The 23,764-nt window shown below is 43.9% G+C and overlaps 1 protein-coding gene across 1 annotated transcript; it reads right to left on the reverse strand.

Moving 5' to 3' along the window:
* Positions 1-627: 627 nt before the first annotated feature.
* On the reverse strand, positions 628-23,402 carry LRRC8C (leucine rich repeat containing 8 VRAC subunit C). Its single transcript, XM_064664791.1, has 3 exons — positions 23,303-23,402; positions 9,055-9,196; positions 628-6,733 (listed from the first exon to the last, which is right to left on the reverse strand). Exons 2-3 carry the CDS (start codon positions 9,190-9,192, stop codon positions 4,463-4,465), a joined length of 2,409 nt encoding a protein of 802 aa, XP_064520861.1. The 5' UTR covers positions 9,193-9,196; positions 23,303-23,402; the 3' UTR covers positions 628-4,462.
* Positions 23,403-23,764: the final 362 nt, after the last annotated feature.

The raw sequence follows: 23,764 nt of genomic DNA on the forward strand, positions 1-23,764 counted from the left end.
GCCTGCTATGCTTACATCTCCCGTCCCTCCACTGGGACTACAAGGATCAGAGAGGAGTATTTCTTGCTCCATTTTAGCAGGACAGTGCTGTCTCAGCATAAAAACCGAAAATTGAAACACATTATTGCTCACAACTTGAGAAAGAGAGAAATGAGGAAAATGCCCCATACCAAATGCAGACAGCCCAGCTGCCTTTGGAGTGATCTCCAAGTCTCATCAGGAGATTTATAGGGGAGTATGTCAGATGCAAGGACCAACAGCATCACTTCCCTTGGCAGTGCAGGCATGCAGTGGGGGGAGGAAGGAGCCCCCACACCCCTGGCTGCAGGCTGGCAGGGCTCCCAGCATCCCCCTCAAGCCCTGGCAGAGCACAGGGACCGGAGCGGGGGAGCTGCTCCAGCGGGGATGGCTTCTTTCCTGGCCATTTTGCTGGCTTTCAGAGTGAGGGGATGGAAAGAGGTGCACAGGAAGCGAGACTGTGCGACTGTAAATCCTGTCAAGTACAACGATGTTTTTTCAAACATATTTTCCTGATTTCCCTCCCAAGGGACCAAACCCAAAGTCTGATCTTTAGGTAACCCAGAAACAAAATGTTTCCCAAACAAATAATCACATTGCAGTCTGACATGGTTGTTATTACAAAAGAGCATTTTATTTCCATTTTTTTCTGGGTGTACTATATTGCAATGTAACACTATGCAGGTCTATTATCATACTAAGATTCTTGCTACAGAATTAAGATGTTTGTCCATTTGGTCAAATTTCAAAGTTTTTCCTTGGCATTCTTACAGGACTCATCACCACTTAAGCACATGAATTACTGAAGTACCAGAAATGATATGAGACTTGCAACAAGCGCTTTCCAATTGGAATTTGCAGAAGTTGTTGGGCTGGCTGGATGCATGAGGTCAGCACAAATATCCATCCTAATTTTGACAAAGGGGGAGATGCACATCTCACCAAGTAGATTTGTTTTTCAGGCTTAATGTACTGTTAAGGTTGTCTTCTTACTTTTGATGCAATCTTTGTCATCTCTGCTTCCATTACCAAGGAATATTTGTATTATTTTTGAGCAATAGTGAAAAAACACTTTGCTTAAATTCTGGAATTGTCATACTTGTTAGGCACCTGATTAAAGTAAGTAGTTATATAAACTCTTTGTATATATACAAACCATGCCTAAAGTATTAGCCACAAAATGTCCATCCATTCTAAGTCAAATACTATCCATCACAGAAAAGTCTAGTATGAATTGTATGTGAATATACATATGAGCAGTACATGATTCACTGAGTAAATATGGCACTTTTACATATTTTCCTGGATGTCATATAGAATTAGGAAACAATCTTCTCTCAGCTGACACATTTCTAAAATACTGCAATATGGGTTTGGAAAATACTCCCCAGATTAGACAGTAAGAAGTTTAGAAAAGTCAACAATGCAGCTACCTGAGTTTGTTTCATTAAGAAATTAACAGTAATGTGATATTTTATCATTCACTGCGAGCCTGAGGGTTGTCTACTCACAAAAGCCAAGCTGCCTAATGCTGCTATAGATACAACAGCACAGCTCTCCAAGCACGCGGCTCGGCAAGATGATGAACTGACCTAGCACCTCCAAAGTGACTTATCCCACTTTCTCCTTGCCCAGACTCCAGCTGCAGAATCCTGTCTCCTTGTTACTCCCACCCTAGTGTCCATCCAATCCTTTGGAGAGCTGATCCAGCAGAAAATTAGTCCCTTTTTTAAACTGGTATAGTTTTCTGCTGGTTTAAAAAGTTGATTTGTCCTGTGGAGGGATCAGACCAGCACCAGACCTGTAAAGGTACAGGAGAAGCAGCAGGAATGTGTTGGCAGGAACAGGGAACATGGGAGGAGGAGGGAACTGCCCCTTTTTTGTGGCAGTGAGCTGTTAGACTGAGGAAGCTGTCTCAGCAGACCAAATCCTTGGAGAAGATACAGTTATTAGTGCGAAAGTGCTTAGACCGGTATAGTTTATTCCTATCAAAGTGAATAAAGATATGCCAGCACAAGGCACTTTATACTCATGTAACTGTGTCCACATGAGGGGTTGCACTGGTATAAATATAATCAGTAATAAACAAAACTCCCATATCCCCTAAGTGATATATTTACAACAATGTCATAGAACAAGTCTCCAACCTTCAGTTATGAGGTGTGCATAACTTCCATTCAGAAAACAGACCACAAACTACACATGAAACAACATTAGACACAAAATAAATTAAGGATTTAAAATGCTACATCTAGGAATATAAAGACTTTTTAAAAAACTTTAAATGTAATCCCATATTTCAAATGTAAGTAAGAGAATTATACAGCTCCACCAATTACTTGGACATTTTGAACAGTTTACATTCATCAGGGACAACAGCACTTTGGTTTACATAATTAGGTTAATATGAGCAATGAAACGTTTCTCTCCCTCCCATTACATCAAAGTGAAATACATTTAGAATATATATACTGCCAAGCTGTTCCATTAAGTGCATTCCACACGAGTAAGAGTAGCTCTCCAATGGCTACATCAGTTATAGGTCTTCCAACAAAACTAAATCCAACCCCTTTAAAAAAGCTTGATTTGATTCCTTCATGCCTGACCCATTTTTGATTAATCACATGGATCTTCTCCAGAACATATCCAAGCACAAAAAGTAAGTCTGACTTGGTACTGTGGCAAGCCCACATACCAGATTGCACAGCACACCCCGGATTAATGAGGAAATTCTCATTGTAGTTTGTCTTCCCATCTTTTTAAGTCAGACTCTTAAAACAACAGTATGCTTTTGTACCAAGCTCAAGAACTCAGATTAACTGTAGCTCAAGACATGCAATGGCAATTAGAAAACATTAAGAGCAACCAATCTGACAACTGTCAATTATTTTACATAACTTTAAACAATCAGCAACTCAACCTCTGCGATTTAGAGAATCTCTGCCTCCTAGAGAAACAAGTACTTATTCCTAGATATTCTTGTGAAATATTTATGCACTGCCTGCATCCGACTCAAATACGTGTTGTTGTATAGGATGAAGAGACCTCCTCCCAGCAAAATATTTTACTATCATATGGTCATTTTTGACTAGCTTAAATTAGCTTGCAAGCAGCGCATCCCTGTCAAACCTGACTAAAAGAAATCAAATGGCTGGATTAAATAAACAGCTGAACATGGCTTCAGAGGATAAAGTTCCCAATCTGATGCATAATCATCAGAGGTTATTATATAATTTTAAAAAGCAGACTTCCAACTGTATGATTTCCAATTTAATTACTATCTGGAAGATAAAAACGTAGCCTTCATCACTGTCCTTGGGTAGGCTGAGACTTGTGAGAAGTTACTATATTCATTTAATCTCATTTTTGCAAATCTGCAAATGTTCCTGTGCTGAGCTTGGGTTTATGATATCCAAGTTCAATTAAGGAGCATATTAGATACTATTTCCTTGTCAGAAGCTTTACAAACTAAATGTGATTGCACTTTTTCTGGATCCCATTCCTGCAAGGTGCCAAGCAATCTGGTAGAGAAGTGAATTGAGGGGGGCAGAGGGCACTTTCTCTCTTAGGGGAGGATGGGGTTTTTCAAGATAGTGTTTCATCTTGCTAGGTTGATGTTTCCAACACAGTGAGTTCGTTCCACCCCTTCCATTCAAGTTAGTAGGAATCAGGCAGCTGCATCCCTTTGCACTGTCTGGAAAACCTTCAGCATGAGTCATTTCGGTGCTGATTCCTCTGTGAACTGTGACCTTACTCTTCCTGCACCAGAGAGGAAATCGTAGTCAGTGCCTCCAGCTCAGCGCAGTGTATGAATGGACAGCTAGACTGAACTTGCCAAAAGGCTCTGAAGGAGTTCTGCACACTCCCTCACACCTATTAAAATATATAAAGAACCTTTTCTATTTGCTTTGATCATCTGAGAAAACCATGTAATAATACAAAAAGGATTGTCAACCCAGATTTGATCTTGTTAGATGCTGAACACCTTCTACTGCCACTGAAGAAAAGAAGAAACGAGGCATTCAACACCTGCAGCACCACCTGTTGAAGACCATGTCCTAAGGGATTAACAATAACCAGGAAGACAATATAATCATCTATTACTAACTATGCAACCCAAAGCATACAGCTTAAACACAGTTTCCCTGGTGGGATTAGGAAAAGGAAAAAAAAAAATCAGCAGATAAACCCATTTACTTTTACCAGTAAAAATTAAGTTACAGATGCCCTTGTTCTCAGGGCAAAACAAAAATATCTTAAAACAGTGAAAAAATATGAGAAAAATTTATTTAAAAATATATGAACTCCTTACTCCATATTTGTTTGTACAGAAAGGATTTGAAAAAGAAAAAAATAATGACAAACTAAATGCATATTCGGAGTATGCATTCTCTAGAGCATATTTGGTAGAAGTGTTATTTCTGTAAAACTGAGTGAGAAGAAGTCATTCAGCTTTCATTTGCTCCCTGACATCAGAAGGCAACGTTTCAAACAAGGTGTCCTCTACAGTGAAACCAGTCCGCTTCAGAGCTCTACACTCACCAAGCTCAGGTGGGAGGATTTCAAAGTGATTGCCTTTAATATCCAAGTAGGAGAGGAATACCAAATTACCAATTTTAGGTGAAAGGACTGACAAGTTATTTTTCCCAATTTTCAGAGTCTTAAGTTTTTTGCAAAAGTATAATTCATCTGGCACGCTCTCCACTTTGTTGCAAGTAATGGAAAAGTATTGTAAACTCTGCAGAACTCCTATTTCAGGTGGGATAAAGCGAATGTCATTGTAAGACAAATCCAAGTATCTGATTTTGTTGCATAGGAATAGGTGGGACGGAAGAACCTCTATTTTGTTATGGCTGAAGGAAAGCCGCTCTAGACTAGTGAGTTTCTTTATATGCTCTGGGATGTACGTTATACTGTTGTACCACAGCTTTAGAATTGTCAATTTTCGCAGATGTTGAAAACTTACTATTTCTTCAATGGATTTGAGGTTGTTTTCCTTCAGATCCAATTCCTGAAGACTGAGGAGGCTGAAGACTGCATGAGGTATGCGCTCTAAATCACAATGAACCAATTCCAGCTGTGTCAGATTGACCATCTTCTTCAAGTTGTTGAGCATCACTAACTTTGTGCCATCATTATGGATGCACAATTTTTGCAGGTGACTTGAAACATCGACTGCAGATTGTGGGATTTTGGACAAATTACTTTTTATGTAAAGAACTTTCAGGCTTTTAAGCTCCCGAAAAGACTCCAGTGTAATGTTTTTGGAAATATCGTGACTTAGGGAGCCAATTAAATGGAGCTCTTCCAAATTTCTGAGGCCATACATCCAATGTGGAAGCTCTCTGATGTCGTCGAACTTGACGCTCAAGATCTTGAGATTCTCCTTCAGAAAAGCCAAGGCGGCACTGTGGATCTTCACGGAACACTGGTGCAATGAGAGCTCCTGGAGATTGTCCAGCTGTGCAATGGTTGCTGGTATCATTACATTATTAATTATTTCAAGTTTTAATGACTGCAGCTCAGTAATTTCAAAAACTGTGTCTGGTAGTCCAGAAAGCATGAAAAGCTGTAGCTCCAAATGGCTATGGGAGTTTGTCTGTAGCCTCTGTCGCAGTTTATCTGCAGTCCACTCATTGTTTAGGTTCAGCTGTTTCAGCTTATTTTCACTGACTTCAGACAGGAAGACAGCAAACCGCTTGGAGTAGAGAGGATCGTACTGATCAATCATATGAAGCATAAAAGCGAAGTCATTCTTGACATCTGGGATATCATCAATTCCCGTCTCTTGCCGAACATATTCAAAAGAGTATTCTTTCAGTGAACGGTAGAACAACCAGTATAGTGTATAAAGGCATGTGAGGCCATAGATGCTTACAAAGCACAGGTAGCAGTAAGAAAGTTTAGAGAACAGATGTGCCATCGTGTGATTACAGCAAAAATTCTTGTATCCTGTCATGTCTTCAATATCAACATTACAGACTACTGTAAAATTAACTTCTGAGACAAGTGCTGTGTTGTAAGCAATAATAATAAGGAATTTAATTACCTTAAGCACAGTCTGGCGAACGTACATGACATAGAGTATATCACCCTCCTCGACATGCAGTCTAAATTTCTTCACCTTTTCAAACAGTGCTTTGGCCTGTTCACCTTCTTTCTTATCTAATGCCCCAGGTGTTCCCTTATCCACAACTAACTTCTCAGGGATTGATTTTAAAGACTGTGTCTTGACCAAAGTGCCTTCAGTGCTTGGCTGAGTAGTATTAGACTTGTTTATGTTGTTCTTCCTGTTATCTTTCTCTTCAGAGTCTTCCCCCGACACTTCGGATAAAGCTCTTGTTGTCCAGGGAGAATCAAAACATTTCCCAAGTATTGAAATGAAGTGTTCAATTTTGGAGCTTGATCCAGGGAATTTGAACCAGAAGTTACTACACAGCATGAAGACCAGTGTGTGTATAAGGACAAGGTAAGGGAAGTACTTGGCATACCAGTGCAGAGCCCGTTCATAACACACCTGATTTATAAAGCTGTATTGCTGAAGGTCCAAATCAGTCTTCAGTCCTTTCATTTCAACTGTAGCTGGAGGGGTGGATGGCTTCAGTGGTGGAAGGGGGGTTGTATCTGGGATTGTGTTAAACACATTTGAACTATTAGATTGGTTCTGGCAAGGCTGTAGGCGCTTTGGAAGGCATATTATCTTGTCTTGCATGACCTGAAACACATAAAAAGGTATCTTTTGAACTGATGTACAAACAATGGTGGCAGCACCAATGGGTAGCTGTCCTTGGAATTCCTCCAGCTGTCAGGCATTCCTCCCCACAGTCTGCTACTTGGCCCCACAGGCTGTGCTATTATTATTTCCAACAAGACTCTTGTTCCATATGCCAAGAACTAGGTCACCCCTTTTTATCTACGGTTAGTTTTCCATAATTTGAATAAGAGCGCATTGAGACAATCCAGAAAAAGGACAAGTGTGGGTAATGATTCCAGAAAAGACCAGAGATCTCCTGCATTGCTCTGCCTAGAGACAGACTGTTATTGCCACGTGTATCCACCCTGGCTACACGATGTTCTGAGACAGCTTAGGCTTGAAAGCAGCACAACTGTATTCACGTGGCCATACTCTCACATGGCAATGTCTTATCATACCAAAATATGGCTGACGAGGGGATAATGTGGGCATATCTATGCTGGACAATTACTGAACTTCAGTCTTAATAAAGACAGGTAGGGATAATTCTTTGATGGCATTTGTATGTGCATGGACATAAATTTTATTCAGTTTCTCATACATAATAAAATAGAGCCCTCATAGAGTCACAGAATGATCTGGGTTGGAAGGGAACGTAAAGATCATCTTGTTCCAACCCCCCTGCCACGGGCAGGGACACCTTCCACTCAACCGGGCTGCTCAAAGCCCCATCCAACCTGGCCTTGGAGACTTCCAGGGATGGGGTATCCCCAACTTCTCTGGGAACTTTAACCTGTTCCAGTGCCTCAACACCCTCACAGTGAAGAATTTCTTCCTAATATCTATAAACAAAAAAAAAGGCAAATTTCCTAATTTGGGCTGGTCATCCATGTTGACAAATGGAGGTCAGAGTGCCTTATGGGACCAATCACCTTTGGTGTCATTTGGGATAACAGATCTGAGTTTAATGCAAGGCTTTCTATAGGTCTGAATTTACAATGCTAATCCATGTGATAACGAGCTCTGTTTCTTGCCTTGAACGATTAACTGGGATTGGCCCAAACGAAGAATGTGTGTGTAGTGTAGATATATTCTTTGACATCGTAGTTGTTGAAAGCACTAAATATAGGGTGTGCAACAAGAGCTACCAAAATCAGATCCTCCTTGATGATCCACCCTGGTGCACAGAGATGCTGAGATAAGATCACATGTGTTTTAAACAATATCAGTGCTGTAACTGTTGACACATCAAAAACTCCTGTAGTTTCTCTTTCCCTGTAAACACTATTGTGATACACACTCTTACTTACACCTTGGATTCGTGGATCTGGCAATAAGTTGAAATAAAAAAACTCTCTTATTTCAGTGTTTCCACACACTATTTTCCAGTGTGCTTTATCCAATCAAGCAGGTAAAGTTAAAAATAGCAGATGATTTACTTCACGTGGTTAAGCAAACACATAGCAATGAATGCAAAACTCAGCCCTATAAAGAGAATTTTAAACATGAACATTGTATCTTTAAACTGAAAATACTTGTGAATGGAGAATACAGGCAAAACTACAGTTGATTTCATGTGAAAAATCCTGGACCATGTAAGTAAGCAAATTCCTCTGAAATAAGAGCTCTGTCAATGTGTCCCTTTAGTTCCATTTCAAAGTCATGCCAAGAAATGTTAGATCCATGTTTGAACCAGTTTGTAACTTTATATTTTTGTGGAGTCATCCCAAAGAGTACTTCTAATTTCTTTTCTGCTTTTGGCTCTTTAGCAAAACGTAACTAACAGTGATTGACAGTAATGTCAATTGTTTACTTGTAAGCATCCTCAGAGATGTTTTGGGATGGAAGAGATATAATATCAGCAGTGAGTGGTGTTAACAAAATAAGCACATTCATTTCAATTCTGATGCTTCAAAGCATAAGGACAGAAAGAATATTAACATTTGTCAAATAAAGAAAAATAGAAATTACAAAATTACATTTTTCAAACAGCAAAACGGTAACAAATAAGAACTTAAGTTGACCATGTTTTGTTATGCCAAATTGTGGTGAAAACACTGATCTAGGCACCAGTCCAACCAACAGCTCTTATCTTAGCTGGCGCGGCTCCATTCACTCTAGTGCAGTTCTGCTGATTTACAGCTGCTAAAAGTCTGGTCTGTGTTATTTGAGGTTGCTACCTAAACAGCTTTAATCCTGAGACCAGCAAATTTTTTCTTTGTTCATGGTGAACCCAAGAGATCAAACAGGATGGGAAACCATCCTTACAAGGTCCTTCCTCATTTGTGGTGTTCTTTCACCACTGCTGAGCACCCGCCACGCCTCCGTCCCGTTTGATTTACCTGTAATGTGCACCCAAACACACCGATCATCAGCATGGCGACAGAGAGATAGTCCGTGAACACATCCCACCAGGGCTTCAGCACCCTGAACGCCGGCTGCTGCTCCGAGAACTGACGGAACTCGGTCACAGGAATCATCGTCCTGCAAAAGAGCAAGGCCAGCGCTCAGTCTCCTGCAGCTCAGTCTCCTGCAGCTCGTACCCCTCATGCTGTGAGAGCAAGTACTCTCTGAGGTTTGAAAAAACCCCCTCTGTAAATGAAAGTCCCAGGAGCTGGCACAAAAGTTTCCAGCTACCGCCCAAGCAGTCCCCCGGACACCCCACCTCAGAAGAGCTCATGCTGCCCCTGTGCAGCTCCTGTGAGGAAGGGAGAAGACTGGTGCAGGCAGGCAATTCCTTCTCTGCATTGACTCAGCCATCTCTCATGGGTCAGGCCTTCTGCATCCCTGAAAATCAGCCCATTCTGTAGATAGAGATGTTCAGCTTCGTACACATTAGCCTTAATCTGAAAGGTCTGGCTGAAGTGCTTGTCCTGCACTCAAATTTCACAGGCCCTTTTAGCTATCATGTTTCATTCACTTCCATTTTATTAATAGTGGTTTCAAGGAGGTTTTGGAATATTTTTCGGCATACTCACTGCAATTTTAAATCTACTGTGTTTTGAGTGCAAGTTTCTAAACTGCTTTAGGTAACCAAAATACAGGCAGATCAAGGGCTTTATCTTCGCCTCAGATGTCTAGGCTTACATCATCACCTCCTCTGAAAAATCAGCTAGCACATGAGCATGTACAGGCAAAGCAACTGATTTTAAAGCCTACAGCATATTGTGTAACTGAATCCCTGAGATCAAACTAGTACTGAAACTCCCTAGGAAGTTACAGTGGAAAGATAAATTCACATGGAAATGTAACAAAAATACTCCCAAGGGCAATTTACAAAATTTGTCCATTAACTAACATCATAAATGCCCACCACAATCACTTCATATCACAGTAATATTAGAAGTCTATAATCCTGATTCAGCTGCACACTGGGACCCATTAATGTTGGTTTGATGACATCCATCCATGCACATGCTTAGTGATAAGCACACACTTGCTGATACACTGCTGAGGGACTTAGAGGATTCAGTTCATTCAGAGCCAGGGATTGGGAAGGGAAGGATTCAAGCCCTAATGGCTGCAATTCATCTCAAGTGTACAGCCATCCTAAGAATTAATAATTGACCACCACTACACTGGCCATACTTGTGTAGAAGGATGCTCACTTTGGCACCTTCTCAGGTACTGCTGTGTCTCTTCTTGCCCAGCTGATTCTCTGGAGATACTGCAGTCCCCAAAGGCATAAGGTGATATCTGTAAATATCCTGGGGAAATATCAAGGTTGGGTTTGCAGCTGAGTGAGCAGCATAAAAACCTTTATTCCTTACCCCCCTCTCCTCTTGCAACCCTCTCATGTTGCTTTAAGCACTGCTTGGTCAGACAGGAGAATATTTCTCAGCCTCCTGCCCTTCTAAAAGCTGTCCCCAGGATGCATGCTACAATGCCAGAGGGAATTGCACACACCTCTTGCACGACTGGCAATCCTCAAGAGGAAAGCAGGCAGTCCTCCACAGCACCTCCAAATTAACACCATCCAAACGATGGCAATGCAGGCCTGACTTCACGTGGCCAGGTCAGGGGCTTGGTAGCATCCATGCCAACAGGCCTGAATTGCTGCAGTGCTGGCAGAGGAATGCAGCATTCGTTATCAAATGGCAGGCAGCCAGGAGCCACAATTCTGCTTTTTGTGCGCTTGTCTTGCAAATGTTAGCAGATGTATTAGGGAAGATATACCTCTACAGCAGAGAACAGCTGGGGTAGCTGCTGGGACAAATCTTTGCTGCCTTTCATTTTTATTTTAGAAATAGTGGTGGAAAAAATGGATCCCATAAATTAGAGGTGCCTCATGTAGCTTTAAGTACATGCCCAGCTGAACTTCTGCTGGCAGCTCCCAGTGGCACATGAGCTGAAGAACATCACGCATGATCTCTCTTCCATTCCTGTATGCATTTAACTGCCACTAGTAAGGAATTACCCTTCTCTTTTTTATTTCCATATAAAATGCAGGTGACTGAATAGCTGCTGGTAAGCTTTAAATTTCTTTTTTTTTCTATCAAGTATTGAAAAACTTAGAAAATTGTCAAAGGAATACACTAATACAAATGTTAGCTAAGCAGTTGCCATGCAACAGTCCTGCTCAAAGTTTTGTAACACATATATCACTGTTGGCTCGGGTTTTGAGGCCAGCTGGCTGACTGGAATGCCATCAGCACACCCAAGAATACCTATCAACAGATTGCTTTAAAATGACAACACTTTCTTCCCACCCCTGCAATAATGGCTTATGAGTGCTCTTTTGTATTCTGCTGCCACAGCCTCTAGACATCCTATTTGTAAGATTTTTTGCAAAAGTATAAACAATTTGAGCAGCAGGTAAAGACAAAATTATGTTTCCTAGAGCGGAGATTCTTGAGAAAACACAAGTGCTCACATGCACCAAAACATGTGGAGACCCAGGCCTTGCTGGTTAGACATCTAAGCAGCTGTGGATCTGAGCCACAGCATTAGGAAAGTCGGCAAGACTGAAACAGGGGCAGTGCCTGACAGCAGATGGGACTCGAAACTATCTTACAAATTACTGTCCAGGGACAGCTTTAAAGACCAAAAATTATTTTGGTTGTTGCTATCTTATAGGTTTTATTATGTATTTTTAGGGGTCGTTGTTGTATTATATATTTGCTTTATTTCTTCTAAGTGATATGTGGGGAATTTAGATGAAGGTAGATAGTTTTTGGTAGCACAAACACATGCTGCCCTGATCCCCTGCATAATGTGACTCCTCTTTAATAGAGTGCACATACTGTTACCCTGATTAATGGGCCAAGCAAAGGGAGAGCTACATCTATCCTAGAAAACCTATCTGAGGGTAGAAGGTTTGCAGTTCAACAGCAAACATCAAAATCTGTCTGCCACTAATGTCTTCCTCTACTGTTAAAGAAAGAAAACAAACGTTACTGAATGATGGCAATAGCACTTCACATAATAACAGTAAATAAACCAACAATGCCTAATGACAGACGATATTTTTTAGCTTCAGGGAAAAAAGACATTCACGAGAAGCTTTAAATAGAAATTGGATGTGAAGAAGTAGGACAACCATTTCCCAGCACTCACTGGAGGAACCCTATTGCTTCACTTGCTGCACTAACAGTCAAGAGAAAGTGCTGGAAAGCAGTGCAGAGCAGTCTAGGCCTACCAGCATTGCTGGCATCTGCATGCAGAACGAAATGACACCAAATCACTTTTCATTTGTCTCCCACTTCCCTCTAGCTTCTTTTCCATTCTGGCCTGTCCAGTGACTGAAAGGACATCTATTAGCAGCATCTCTGAGGCCTCAGAAAAGACACAGCAGGTCCACATAGCTCAGAGCAATTCTGAAAAATCCCTCCTGGCCATGTCCAGAGTCCGGCTCTTCCTCACTGCTACACCCAAAGCTGCATCACTGCCACACTCATTTATAATCACGCGCAAACCTGGTCTGCGTGAAATAAAGTGGTTCAGTCAATCATCAATATCGGCAAACCAAAACAGGAGTGCTAAAAAGTCACACTGCAGTCCAAGTCACAGCAATCTCTGGGACAGCACACCATCTACTGTGGTTTCTTATCTCTTTTTGTAACAAGGAGATAGAAGACAAGGAGCTCAACATTTCAGCTGATGAAAACTAAGACAGCATTACTAATTTCAGTTCAGTCACATTCAAAATGTTATTTAATTGCACAATACATTGTAGATGAAATGTGGAGTCTGACTTATTGTTAAATATTATTCTAACCGTCTTTACTAGAGTTCTAAATATTGGATTTTTTTCCAATTAAAATCAGAACATTTTTTTCCTCTTGCATTTCTAATAATTCTCAGTCTCTAGAGGAAACAAAACCGTACATGAGATAAATCATCTGGTATTCAGCTACCAGAAGGAAATAAAAAAGGAACTTGGATTAAAAAACAGTTGAACTGGCTGTTAAGCAACACTCCAGAAAAGAGCTGTGAGTTTGCCAGATCAAAACCCCACCAAAACAACAACAACAAACCCCCAACAAAACCCCCCAAACAAAAAAAATCTGAGAGGAGAGAAATTAGTAGGGTTTTTTACTGCAATTTTAAAATTTCTATGAAATGTAGAAAACTTGGTGAGTGAAAATGAATATGTCATAATAAGATGAAATATTTGAATCCAGGTGCAAGTGTGATACCTATTCCATCAGAAAACCTATCCTGTAGGAAGCAGCTAATGCATGGACAATTAGGAGTGAGACACAACAAATTAACGTGACCTAAAAGAGCTAAGGAGAATAAATAGATCCAAGTGAAAGAGAAAAGTATTGGAAAAAAATTAGACAATAAATCAAGAGATGGAGTGAAAGGATGATTGTGAAACGGCTGCACTGTGGAGCAAACCAGCTTCTCAGCGATTGGTTTACATCAGAGGGAATAAAGGAAAGCAGTGGGGACAGCTCAGAAGTAATGACGGCTCTTGCCAGCGCAGCTAAAGAGAAAAACGAGGCACCAGGCAATCCACATGATGTGCACTGCAGAATAGAAAGGAAATCAATTCATGAGCTTCCTGCCCAGTGGGAGCTCGGAGGGTGCTCGGGCGCAGAGCCCGGGGGGTTTCTGGGCAGGGGCCGCCTTTGCAGCGCTGGTGCCAGAGGGGCCGAGCGGCGGGGCCGGGGCAGCGCTGTGTCAGCAGGGCCTCTGTGCCAACCCCACAGCCACCAGCGACAGCAACACAAGGGCCCGGCCCTGCCCCGCCACGGCACAGTGTGCCCAGGCTGGCACTGCTCGCTGCCGGGGCTCCTCAGCAGTGCTGTCACAGCGCAGCCAGCAAAGCCCCGGGGGCAAACCCTGGCCTTGGCTTAAGGCTTCGCAGGTAGGCACTGTGAGCTGCTCACCGCGGCTCCCTGTCCGCCCAGGTTCTGCGCCCTGCCTTGCAGCAGGGGACAAGGGACCCCAGTCAGAGACAGGGCCGACTCTGACAGGAGGGCAAACACCTGGGGACATGAAAGGTGAAACACCCCCTCATCAAGCTGTATTCATCTTGCATCTTGGGAGACACTTCACAAAACATTAATGCTCAGAGAAGTGTCCCTGTGGTACTACTGTGAACAAAACCACTTCTGGTTTCTAGCACCTTCCAGGCCCCAGGCTTGAGCTATTGCTAGGTGACGGTTACTATTTTTAAGTGGATTCTCAAAGAGTAACTTCATTCATTTTATGGAGCGTAGCTGTGTGGACTGGCACCAGCCCCCAGCAGAATCAGAGGGTACACGATGCTGAGCGCTCCATCACTGGTGAACAGCACCGTGCCTCTCCCACTCTGCCCCACCTCAGCTTTCAAGGTATAGACTGCAGAGACATGGCATTAAAAAACCACACTGAGCAAAACAGAAGGGAGTAACTGGGAGGCTCTGCCTTTATCTCACCTGCAGCACATCTCACCGCGCGCATTCCTCACTGAGGCAGACTCCCACCACCCTCGGCATCACCTGTGTACAGCAGCCAGACAATGCCCTGGCTATGGCCTCCTTGCCCAGCAAAGCCCAAGGGCCTTGCTGACCCTCATGTCACAGAGAAGCAGAGTCACTGCTTCTCTGTTACACATCAGAGGGAAAAATGAGGAGGAGGAGGAGAGAGAAATAGCGATATTTCAACTGTGAAGCACAAAAAGTTGGTGAGATTTCTAAAGCTGACTAGAAAAGATGTTTAAATTATTAGCCAGCTGACATTTAACCATATTTTCCTGACATCCGATCAATCCTCTTCAGATGCAGTAGGATCAGCACCACCATCTCAATAGCAACACAGAGTCCAATCAAGTCCCAGATGGTATGGACACAGCCCTGATCACCACCAGGGAAGATACTTTCCCCTTGGCATGAGGAGCTTTGGGCTGGTGGCTGCAGGACCACAATCGCAGTCCAGTTGAGTACAACAGGAAGGGTCAAGGCTGAAATGTCCTCAAGAGCCAATTCAGACTGGGGCTGCTTGATCTTCTACACCAGAGATCTACTGAAAGGAGAACAGGCTAGGCAAACCCTGCCCTCCTGGCTGTTTCAAACATACTGCATATGCTAGGATAAATTATAAAATGCCTTTTGGGAACAGCACTACAGGAAGGTCTTGGAGTTGGTTCCCATACATGATTTATTGCATATTCATCTTCATTACAGGAACAGAGCACAGCACATATTTAACATACAACTAACTAACTTGTGACCTGGCAGCAGGGACTCAGCAGAGCCCAAGTACTGAAGCCACATGTGCAGGGGCTGCATGCCAGTGGGTTTTGTTTTACACAGGACATGGCACTGCACACCCTGAACACCACAGCCCACTGTCCTTGGTTGTGAACATTTGTTACTCTGCACAAATACTATGAAGTTACCTTTCAAGTGTTCTGTGCTGTTTGGCCTCGGCTGTCATGGGCCAGGAGGTGAAATCAAGCTAGAGTGCTTCTCAGCACGGGGCCTGAGGCTGCACTGAAACACAGAATTTTGCATTCCTATTTTACCTGATTTGGAACTGCACACTGAGATAGATAAATATGCAGGGGTGAGGGAGTTTTGCAGTCAGGTTCATGGTGATGCATTCTCAAATAGACTATTTAAACAAAATCACTGGTCAGTGCAGAGCCCCAGAGCTTAGGGCCACAGTCTCCTCTAGTCAGAGCTGATAGGCACAGCCTGGCATGAAAATGGCTTGGTGCTACTATCATCAGTCATATATTCTGTTGATTATATCTTTGCCAAATTTGTATTTTTAGGTGTGACTGGGTCCCCAAAATGACCATGAAGAAAAACCTGTGTAATTTTAAAACAAAATCTGAACGAAGATCTAGCCAGCAATTGTTCAACCTACTCTAGAAACAAGATTAGGGGAACAACACTGGATGTGCACACTACAAAACTTGTGGTCTCTTTATTTAAAACTTCCCAGGCCCCCATGCCCCAAAATTTGGCCTGTGTACCAGGAATGCAGGTTTTACTGCTGTGTGAACAGCTGCCTATAGCTGGATAATTTATAAACCTTTGGAAATTGTGGGTTTGCATCTGTCCTTTGATCTTAGCAACTGAACACTTCATCTTCAGCATATATGTCCAGGAGCCCCTCACAGTTCCTGGCACTGCCCATGCTGGCACTATAGATGACAGACAGCAAACCTGCTTCACTTCATCACCTAACCAGAAGAGGACTAAAAGTGGACCCAGGGACAAGACACCAGGTCTGGGAAACTGAGATTAGACTAAGGGGGAAACACAATGATAAGGGCTGGAATTAGTAACTCCTAATTCCCAAGAGGTTGATGTTCCTTCCTTATCTGTGTATTCTCACGCACATTGTACATGCAGTGAAATAACTTCTGAACTACCCTGACATTCAGTTTTGGTAATTATCTTGCTATATGGTTGTATTGGTCAAAATGCCCAGCATTTTGGTAAGTGTAGGTGCTTGGTCAGTTCCCATGTAAAATACAATAATACCTCTGCTACTGACTTCTCCCTGTATTTGAAGCATTTCAGGAGACCAATTTCCCTGCTAGGCTTTATTGCCTTTGGTGTTTCCTGCAATACAAATTTTAATTAAAAAAATAATTTAAAAAAAGGTAAACATTTTTTGCCTGGAAAAACTACTTTGAACATTGGCTCCTGTTGCCTCTATTTCAAACATGATGGTTTACTTCTTGTTCTGTTGACTGCACCCAAGATTTTCATAGGAAGAAATACCATCATTCTGAAGTAAGAAATACAAACAAATGATGCTGTTGCCTAAACATAAATCCCATGTTAAGGAACTGGAACAACATTAAAAACAAACCATTTTCATCCAAGCAGTTATTTTTAAAAGTCTATGTGTTTACTGTATTTTCAAACAAATTCATCTCCTTGAGGCTGAAGCTGGTGAGGAAATGTGACCTAGAGGAACAACAAGAGCGTGAGTCAGGAGTCCCCACTGGGACATGGCCGTGGACAGCCTGTGCACGCCACATCAACCAGCCATGCCATCATTCTCCAGCTGCAAAACAGAAAGGTATCTACTTTCTTTAATACCTTTGGTGGGAAATATGAATGAATAGTACTATAAAATCATAACATGCTGCTTTTTTCCAGTTTTCTGCAGTGGCTGAGTCTAAATTGATAGCATGTCAAAACTTCCCTGTGAAGCCACTGAAGTTAATTTGATTTCATACTACACATTACCAAAATTACATGTCCCAGTGGTACTAGTTTACAATCTGGGGAACAGACCAAATACAATTAGCTCACAGAAGACATTATTCCAGTACCCACAATTTGGTGGTCCTGCAAAACCTGTGCAACCCATGCAGTGTTCACAAGGGCTGCACATGCCCCGATGATGATGAAAGCAGGCTGGCCACGATCAGACTGTCCGCTGCGTGACAGCCACTCAGCGTAGCAACGGGGTTTCATTGCCAGGGGCACTGACAGGAGGTGGCTAGGTTGTGCCACCTGAACTCCAGCAGAGTCACAACCCCTCTACTGGAAAACTGCCCTCCATTATGCCAACTGCCACAGCCAAGCTTCCCCAGAGCCCCAGCTCCGCAGGACCACAACCGTGGGCAAGACGTCAACGAATCACTGGGGATTTAGTGCTTGAGGAAACTGGAAAGGGTGTAACTTCCAGAAACTTGCTGAATACCTAGTCTACTCTTTTCCCTCTGAATTACTGAGGCACATGTGCAAGCATCCAGTGTGTATTGAGGTTTCAGCTGCCCCTCTGCCTAACAGCCAGGAGGGAGCGTAGTGGATTCAGAGGCAGCAGTGAATCGCCCCTGCTCTGCCCTTGGTACCATCTGCTGTGGCAGTGGAAGCTCAAAGACCTGAATCCAGAACTCAGAGGAGACATAAGGGACACAAGGAGGAGACATAAAGGACATAAAGAGGAAGTACCTTTAATAAACTGCATTTGAAAATATATGCTGCAATTTCCACCTACATATACAGTAAGTGCTGCTTTGGCAACGAATCCCAGACAATAACCTTCTTGTTTGTTCCAACTGAGTCATAGCACTTTTTCAAGTATTACACACCAAAAAGACTTCCTATTGTCAGCAGCTCTTTGACTTCAACTTGGTTGGACTGAAGATAAAAAAATATTCTGGGCTAGATTCTGCCAGATAAAATCTCAGTGAAATCAAGAGGAATTCTTTCCGTACCAAGCACATGGGCCTGTGTGGAGATTTGGCTTTGCTGAGCTATTCGTCCAAAACTAAAGTACACTCCAAGCATTTCTATGTCAAAGACTACTTCAAAGGCAACACTAATCATTTTTCATCTCTGGGAGTAACATTCTTAGTTTATCAGGGCTATCACTCAAGCTGCCAGCCCTCTTTCCAGAGCTGCAAAATGGTTTTAACACGAGTGTAAACCTCTAACAGCAAACCAAAGCACTGAGCAAGAAACTATCCAGTAAGTGATACTTTAGTACTCCTGAAATATGTCTGAATGTTTGAGAAAAGTAAATTCACATCATGTTTTAATCAAAGTTATATCATGTTTTCCACAATTTTCCAGTATTTAACATACTCAGATAATGAAGACAGAAACAATGCCATAAAATATCACAGGACACACAATATTACACAAATCAGTGCCATTCCTCATCAAAGGAATAGTCAACCACCTCAGGCTAATACAAGTGCTCATATTAAAAAATGTTTAGCTGATATAATTAAAAATTAATTCCTAATTGGGACAGGAAGCACAAAAGCTCCATTCTGAGTCTTAAGCAGCTCAACCATCTGACAAGTTAGTTAAAAACATTTTATGCAGTGATTGAGCCAAAAACATTAAAGAAATGCCTGTTTTCGTGATTTGTGAGACTTTTCATATAAAGAATCTTTTCTGCTCCCACTTGCATGCAACACAAAAGAGCTTTCTAAACTTCACGACAGGCTCATAATACACGTCTCCCTCCCAAAGCGCCTGGATAAACATACAGGTATTCTCAGCCTGAAACAGCTGATGGATTTTCTTCCCCCAAAACCATCCTTCATGACAATAAAAATAAAGCTCATGTTCTCACCCATACTCCTGAAAGAAAAAGAAAGCCTAACGTAGATAAATTCAAGTAAATAAACTGGATGTGACATACATATACTCAAACACTAACATATAAGATGACTTTTAAAGATCATAGACTGGAAAACCAGAACTACCTAACTAAATTCTGTACTGGACGTTCTCAGGACAGTGTCCAGCCAGGGACCACCAAAGAGGGATTAGCTCTAACCTCGTTCCACCAAAGAGTCTGTTGATGCATAATAAAACAGAAAGAAAGGCTGTTTCCATCAAGCCTAAACTTTGTGAGATCAAAGCAGTTGCTGGGGGGGGATTCTGACAACACAGGTGTATAGATCTTTGAAATTATGTGATCATGGGTAAATGACTGCAAAGAACAAATACTCTTTTTAATCACATCACACTTAACAAAGGGTTTTTCCGAGAATAATGTCTGTGAACACTGGTGAAAACTATCTAGCTCTGAGATAGCTCATCAAACATTCACATCAACTGGAAAATGAGATCTCTAATGGTCCCTGCTCAGAGCACCCAGTCTGCTTGCTGACAGCAACCTGCACTTCTGAGCTGTTGCACTCGGCTGTAAATCACAAGTGTATCAGGATCTTACACTGCTGCATGCTCAGGGCAGGACTTGACCTGTGCTCTGCTTTACCATGTGCTCCAGAGCAAGCAATTAGTCCAAACTCCCACCTTCCTTTCAGTGATGAGTAAATAAAATCAGAAATGTTCTCAGCACTTCAGCAGTCTTATTGCTGGCTTGTTGAAGTTAGTATTCCCATCAATACAAAATCACTGTGTACTACTGCCATTGCAGGGAGATGTGAGCTAGCCACATCCATTTTCAGCAGATCATAGGTTAAGCCAAGATTTGAAATTGATATAAAAGGCTGGATTCTGCTCACCTAGAAGTCAATGGAAAAGTTAAAGTTTACTTTGACAGAGAGAAAAATGGATTTTTAATAGCACTGTACAGGACCAAATGTTTTTACATATTCCAGTTCAAATTTAGTGGAACTTTAAACACTTGCTATAACAGCAGTGCTAGCAAATTTCCATGGAGAACCATGCCATCCTGCTCTTCAGGGGAGGCGTTTGTTTTACTTTAAAACCAAGAAAAAACATGTACTGTATCTTAAGGCAGGATTCTCCCAAACAAATGGAAAATATGCAAAGCACCTGCATGGCATCATCCTGCCTTTTAAAGATCTGAGCAGATCAAACACAAGATTGTAAATCAGTTCCTCATGAGAGGAGGAGACAGTGTACTCAACCTCCATATTGGAAAAAAATTCTGAAACAAGCCTCATCCTCATCCAAACCTACAACTCTCTGGATGATATGGTTGTAAAGTTAATGCTGTGTCTGATTAGCTACTTGTGTCAGGCACCAAGATGTAAAAAGAATACAGTGAGGAAAGCTGATCCAGTGTCTGCCAGGTTTAAAGACAGCTCTAAGACACTTTGCCTGCCTGGGGATAGGACTGCCCTGTGTTATGAATGAAAGTAATGGAACGAACTGCGTACTCACACGTGGCTAAGAGGCTGAATCAAACCTAGTATCTTCCTAGTGGAAAAGAGATCCTAGAAACACAAACCCCAGCAAAAGTCATTGCACTATTGCTTGAATTTGCATCAGAGTTCTGTTGCACAAAATCCCTGGGCAAACAGCTAAAGGATGAAGAAGAGAGGAAAGTTTCCATTATGTTGAGCATGTGAAATCCAACACTTGTTAAGATTCTTCTGACAAGTCATTTTGGAAGGAGAATGCCTTCTTTGCTTTACTAAGTAAAGTTTTAAAGCATTTTGAAGTTGTTTTTTTTCTTCTGAGGTCAATTGTTTAATTTTCAGTGTTTTCTTTACTATATAGCCTCTCCCCTGACCTTCACAACTGTGACAATGAGGACAGCATCTTTTCAATAAATTTTCTCCAAGAGGAAAAAACTATAAAATTAAACTCTAGCTCCTGTTATTGTGAATTGTTTGGGTGGTAATAGAATTTTTTTTTTACTTCCCGCAGCGCTCAAAAAGCCTTGGGCTGGGAAGTGCCTTTCTGACGGTGAATAGGGGCCACTTCAACCAGTTGCAACTGAGGTCAACAGACAATCAGGGGAACTGCTCCTCCCAGCACTCTGACCCAGTTCATTATTCTGGGTCTCACCGTGTTGTCACTCTGGCGCTAAGGCCACCTGAGTATTGTTTAACCTTCGGTACTGCCCAGCCTGGATACCTCCCCCCTCTTGGTTGGAGCTCCGTATTGTGGATCTCAAAAGCCAGAGGTGGGATGAGGCTGCCTCAGGAAATCAGCTTGAACTGGTACAGGAATTGACTGCAAGACAGCACCAAGCACCAAGGCAAGGAACTTGTGAGAAGAATTCAGCAGTCTCTGGTTTTGTTTTTTGCTGAAAACCAGCACTAGCCTTTTCCAACACTGGGCATACAAAGCAACTAGATTTTTAGGCTTTCCGTCAGAAAGCTTCTTTCTAAAAATGCGTACAAGAGTAAATAATAACAAATAAAGCACACAAAGTTATATTATGGTAAAACCTCTAGCAGGGCCTGTTAGTATTCACAGTGGAAGAAAACAGCATCACAGCTGCCACAAATTTAGCAAACTCATAAAGCAACTGGAAAAGGAAATGATTCAGAAACCACAGGTGCTCAGCACCAGGCTGCTGCGCCTTGCTGGCAGCCCTGGGACACGGGCACTTGTGAGACAGCAGGAATCCAAGGCCAGGTTAAAATTAGGGATCAACTCGGAACTCTGCTCAGCCCAGCTCTCCATGCTGATCTGCACCACAGGAGAAAACAGGTTTTTCCAGGCGAAGAGTGAACCCAGGGGAGTGAGAGCTACCCTCCTGACTGCTTTCATCATGCCAAAAAGAAAAGTAAAAGCAGGTCTAATATAGCCAGGGGGGAGAGAGGAAGTATACTTAGCTGAATTGGGGAGGGAGATTTTTTTATTATTATTTCCAATTTTGCCATGTTTTTCTTAACTGTCTTGCAAAGCACCCTTCTTTCTGCCTGTCCAATCTTTTACACCATCATTCGAGCCTACAGTGCTCTGTGGGAGGTAACATGTACATGGGAGTCTTCAAATAGTGGTGCTTATAATACTGAGTCTCTCCTAATTGGAAGTAGTTATTCCAAGAGTAAAGAAAATTAAAAAGCCAAGCCATAACTAACATTCTTATCTGAGCAACAAAATTCCTCATTTTTAAACACTTTCATCCGCATGAAATACTGGCAGGATACATTCAGCGGTCTTTCATAAACCTCTCATTTTGCTTGGTCAACTCTTTCCAGTGAACTGGACAAACCGCATTTAGTGAATAATGAACAAAACTGCCCATCACTCCGCGACAAGGCAGAGCCGATTTCAAGCCGATTTAAAATCAGGACTTTTTTATTTATTAAATCTCTTCACAAACAGAGCCATGGACGCCGGAGCCTCGCAGTGCCACCGGGGCTGCGCTCCCCTCCCGGACCCGCCAGGACCCTCTGCCCTCGGAGACGCTGCGCAGCCCCCGCGGTCCCCGCGGCCGGACCGCCTCCTCACAGCGCTGCTCGCATCCTCCCCGTAACGCGCGTTCGCCTGGGGCTTTTTTTCGGGGAAGATACCGCCAAGGGCTTTCCCCGAGCCGCCCGTCTCCACGGCGACTGTTTCCCTTCGCCACCGCCCCCTTGCCGGCCCCGCTCGGCCCCGGGCCGCCGCCCCGCGGGGCACCCCCGGGGCCGCCCGGCAGCGGAGCGGCCCTGCCCAGTAGGGATGTGGTGGGATGCATGGGGAGTGGGGCTGCCGTGACCGCTTCCCGGTGCCCCTCCGCGGGGGAGGAGACGGCGGCGATCCCAGATAAAGTTTGGCTCCCCCGGCGCTGCCCGGGGATGGGGGCGGCACCGCCGATGCCGCCGCGGGCAAAGCGGCGTCCCGGCAGCCGCGGGCCGGGTCGGTCTCTTCTCTTCCCCCCGCAGGGGCGCAGCGCCGAGCCCCGCGGGGCGGCTCCGTCCCTGCGCGGCCCCCGGGGCCCCCTCCCCGCAGAGATGCCCCGTCCCCGGGCGGGCAGCGCAGCGCCCCGGGAGGGGCAGCGGGGCGCGGCAGAGCTTACCTGGTGCACGGCCGGGCGTGGGGCGCGGGGTCACGGGCGGCGGCCGGGCGGGAGCGCGAACATCCCGCGGCGCCGTGCGGGGCTGAGCGCGGCGGGCAGGGCCGGGCCGGGCCGGGCGGGGCGGAGAGGCCGCCCGCCCGCAGTCGCGCTCCGCCCGCCGCCGCTCCGCCCCCGCCGCCGCGGGGCCACGTCTCCGGTCTGACGCACGCGGCGGTGCCGGGGGGCGCCGGCCGGGCCGGGCCGGGCAGCGCAGCCCCCGCGGGCGGGACGGTCGCACTTCGCCCGCGCCCGATCCCCCGGGGGCGCCGCTAACGCTGCCCGGGAGCCGCGGCCTCGGGGAGCGCCCGCGGCATCCCCGGGCGGAGGAGCATTGGCACGGACAGGCTGGGCCGGGGGTGGTGCCGCGGGAAGCAGCGCCGGGCGCGGGGAGGGAGCCGCGTCGGGACGGTGACAGCAGAAATT

The sequence above is a fragment of the Pseudopipra pipra genome, chromosome 9, assembly GCF_036250125.1.
Source record: "Pseudopipra pipra isolate bDixPip1 chromosome 9, bDixPip1.hap1, whole genome shotgun sequence".
Taxonomy (NCBI): Eukaryota; Metazoa; Chordata; class Aves; order Passeriformes; family Pipridae; genus Pseudopipra; species Pseudopipra pipra.

Coding starts and splice junctions, on each gene's coding strand:
- LRRC8C (XM_064664791.1), bottom strand. CDS start 9,192: ATGATTCCTGTGACCGAGTTCCGTCAGTTCTCGGAGCAGCAGCCGGCG. Junction 6,734..9,054: donor TGTTTGGGTGCACATTACAG/GTAAATCAAACG, acceptor TATGTGTTTCAG/GTCATGCAAGACAAGATAAT.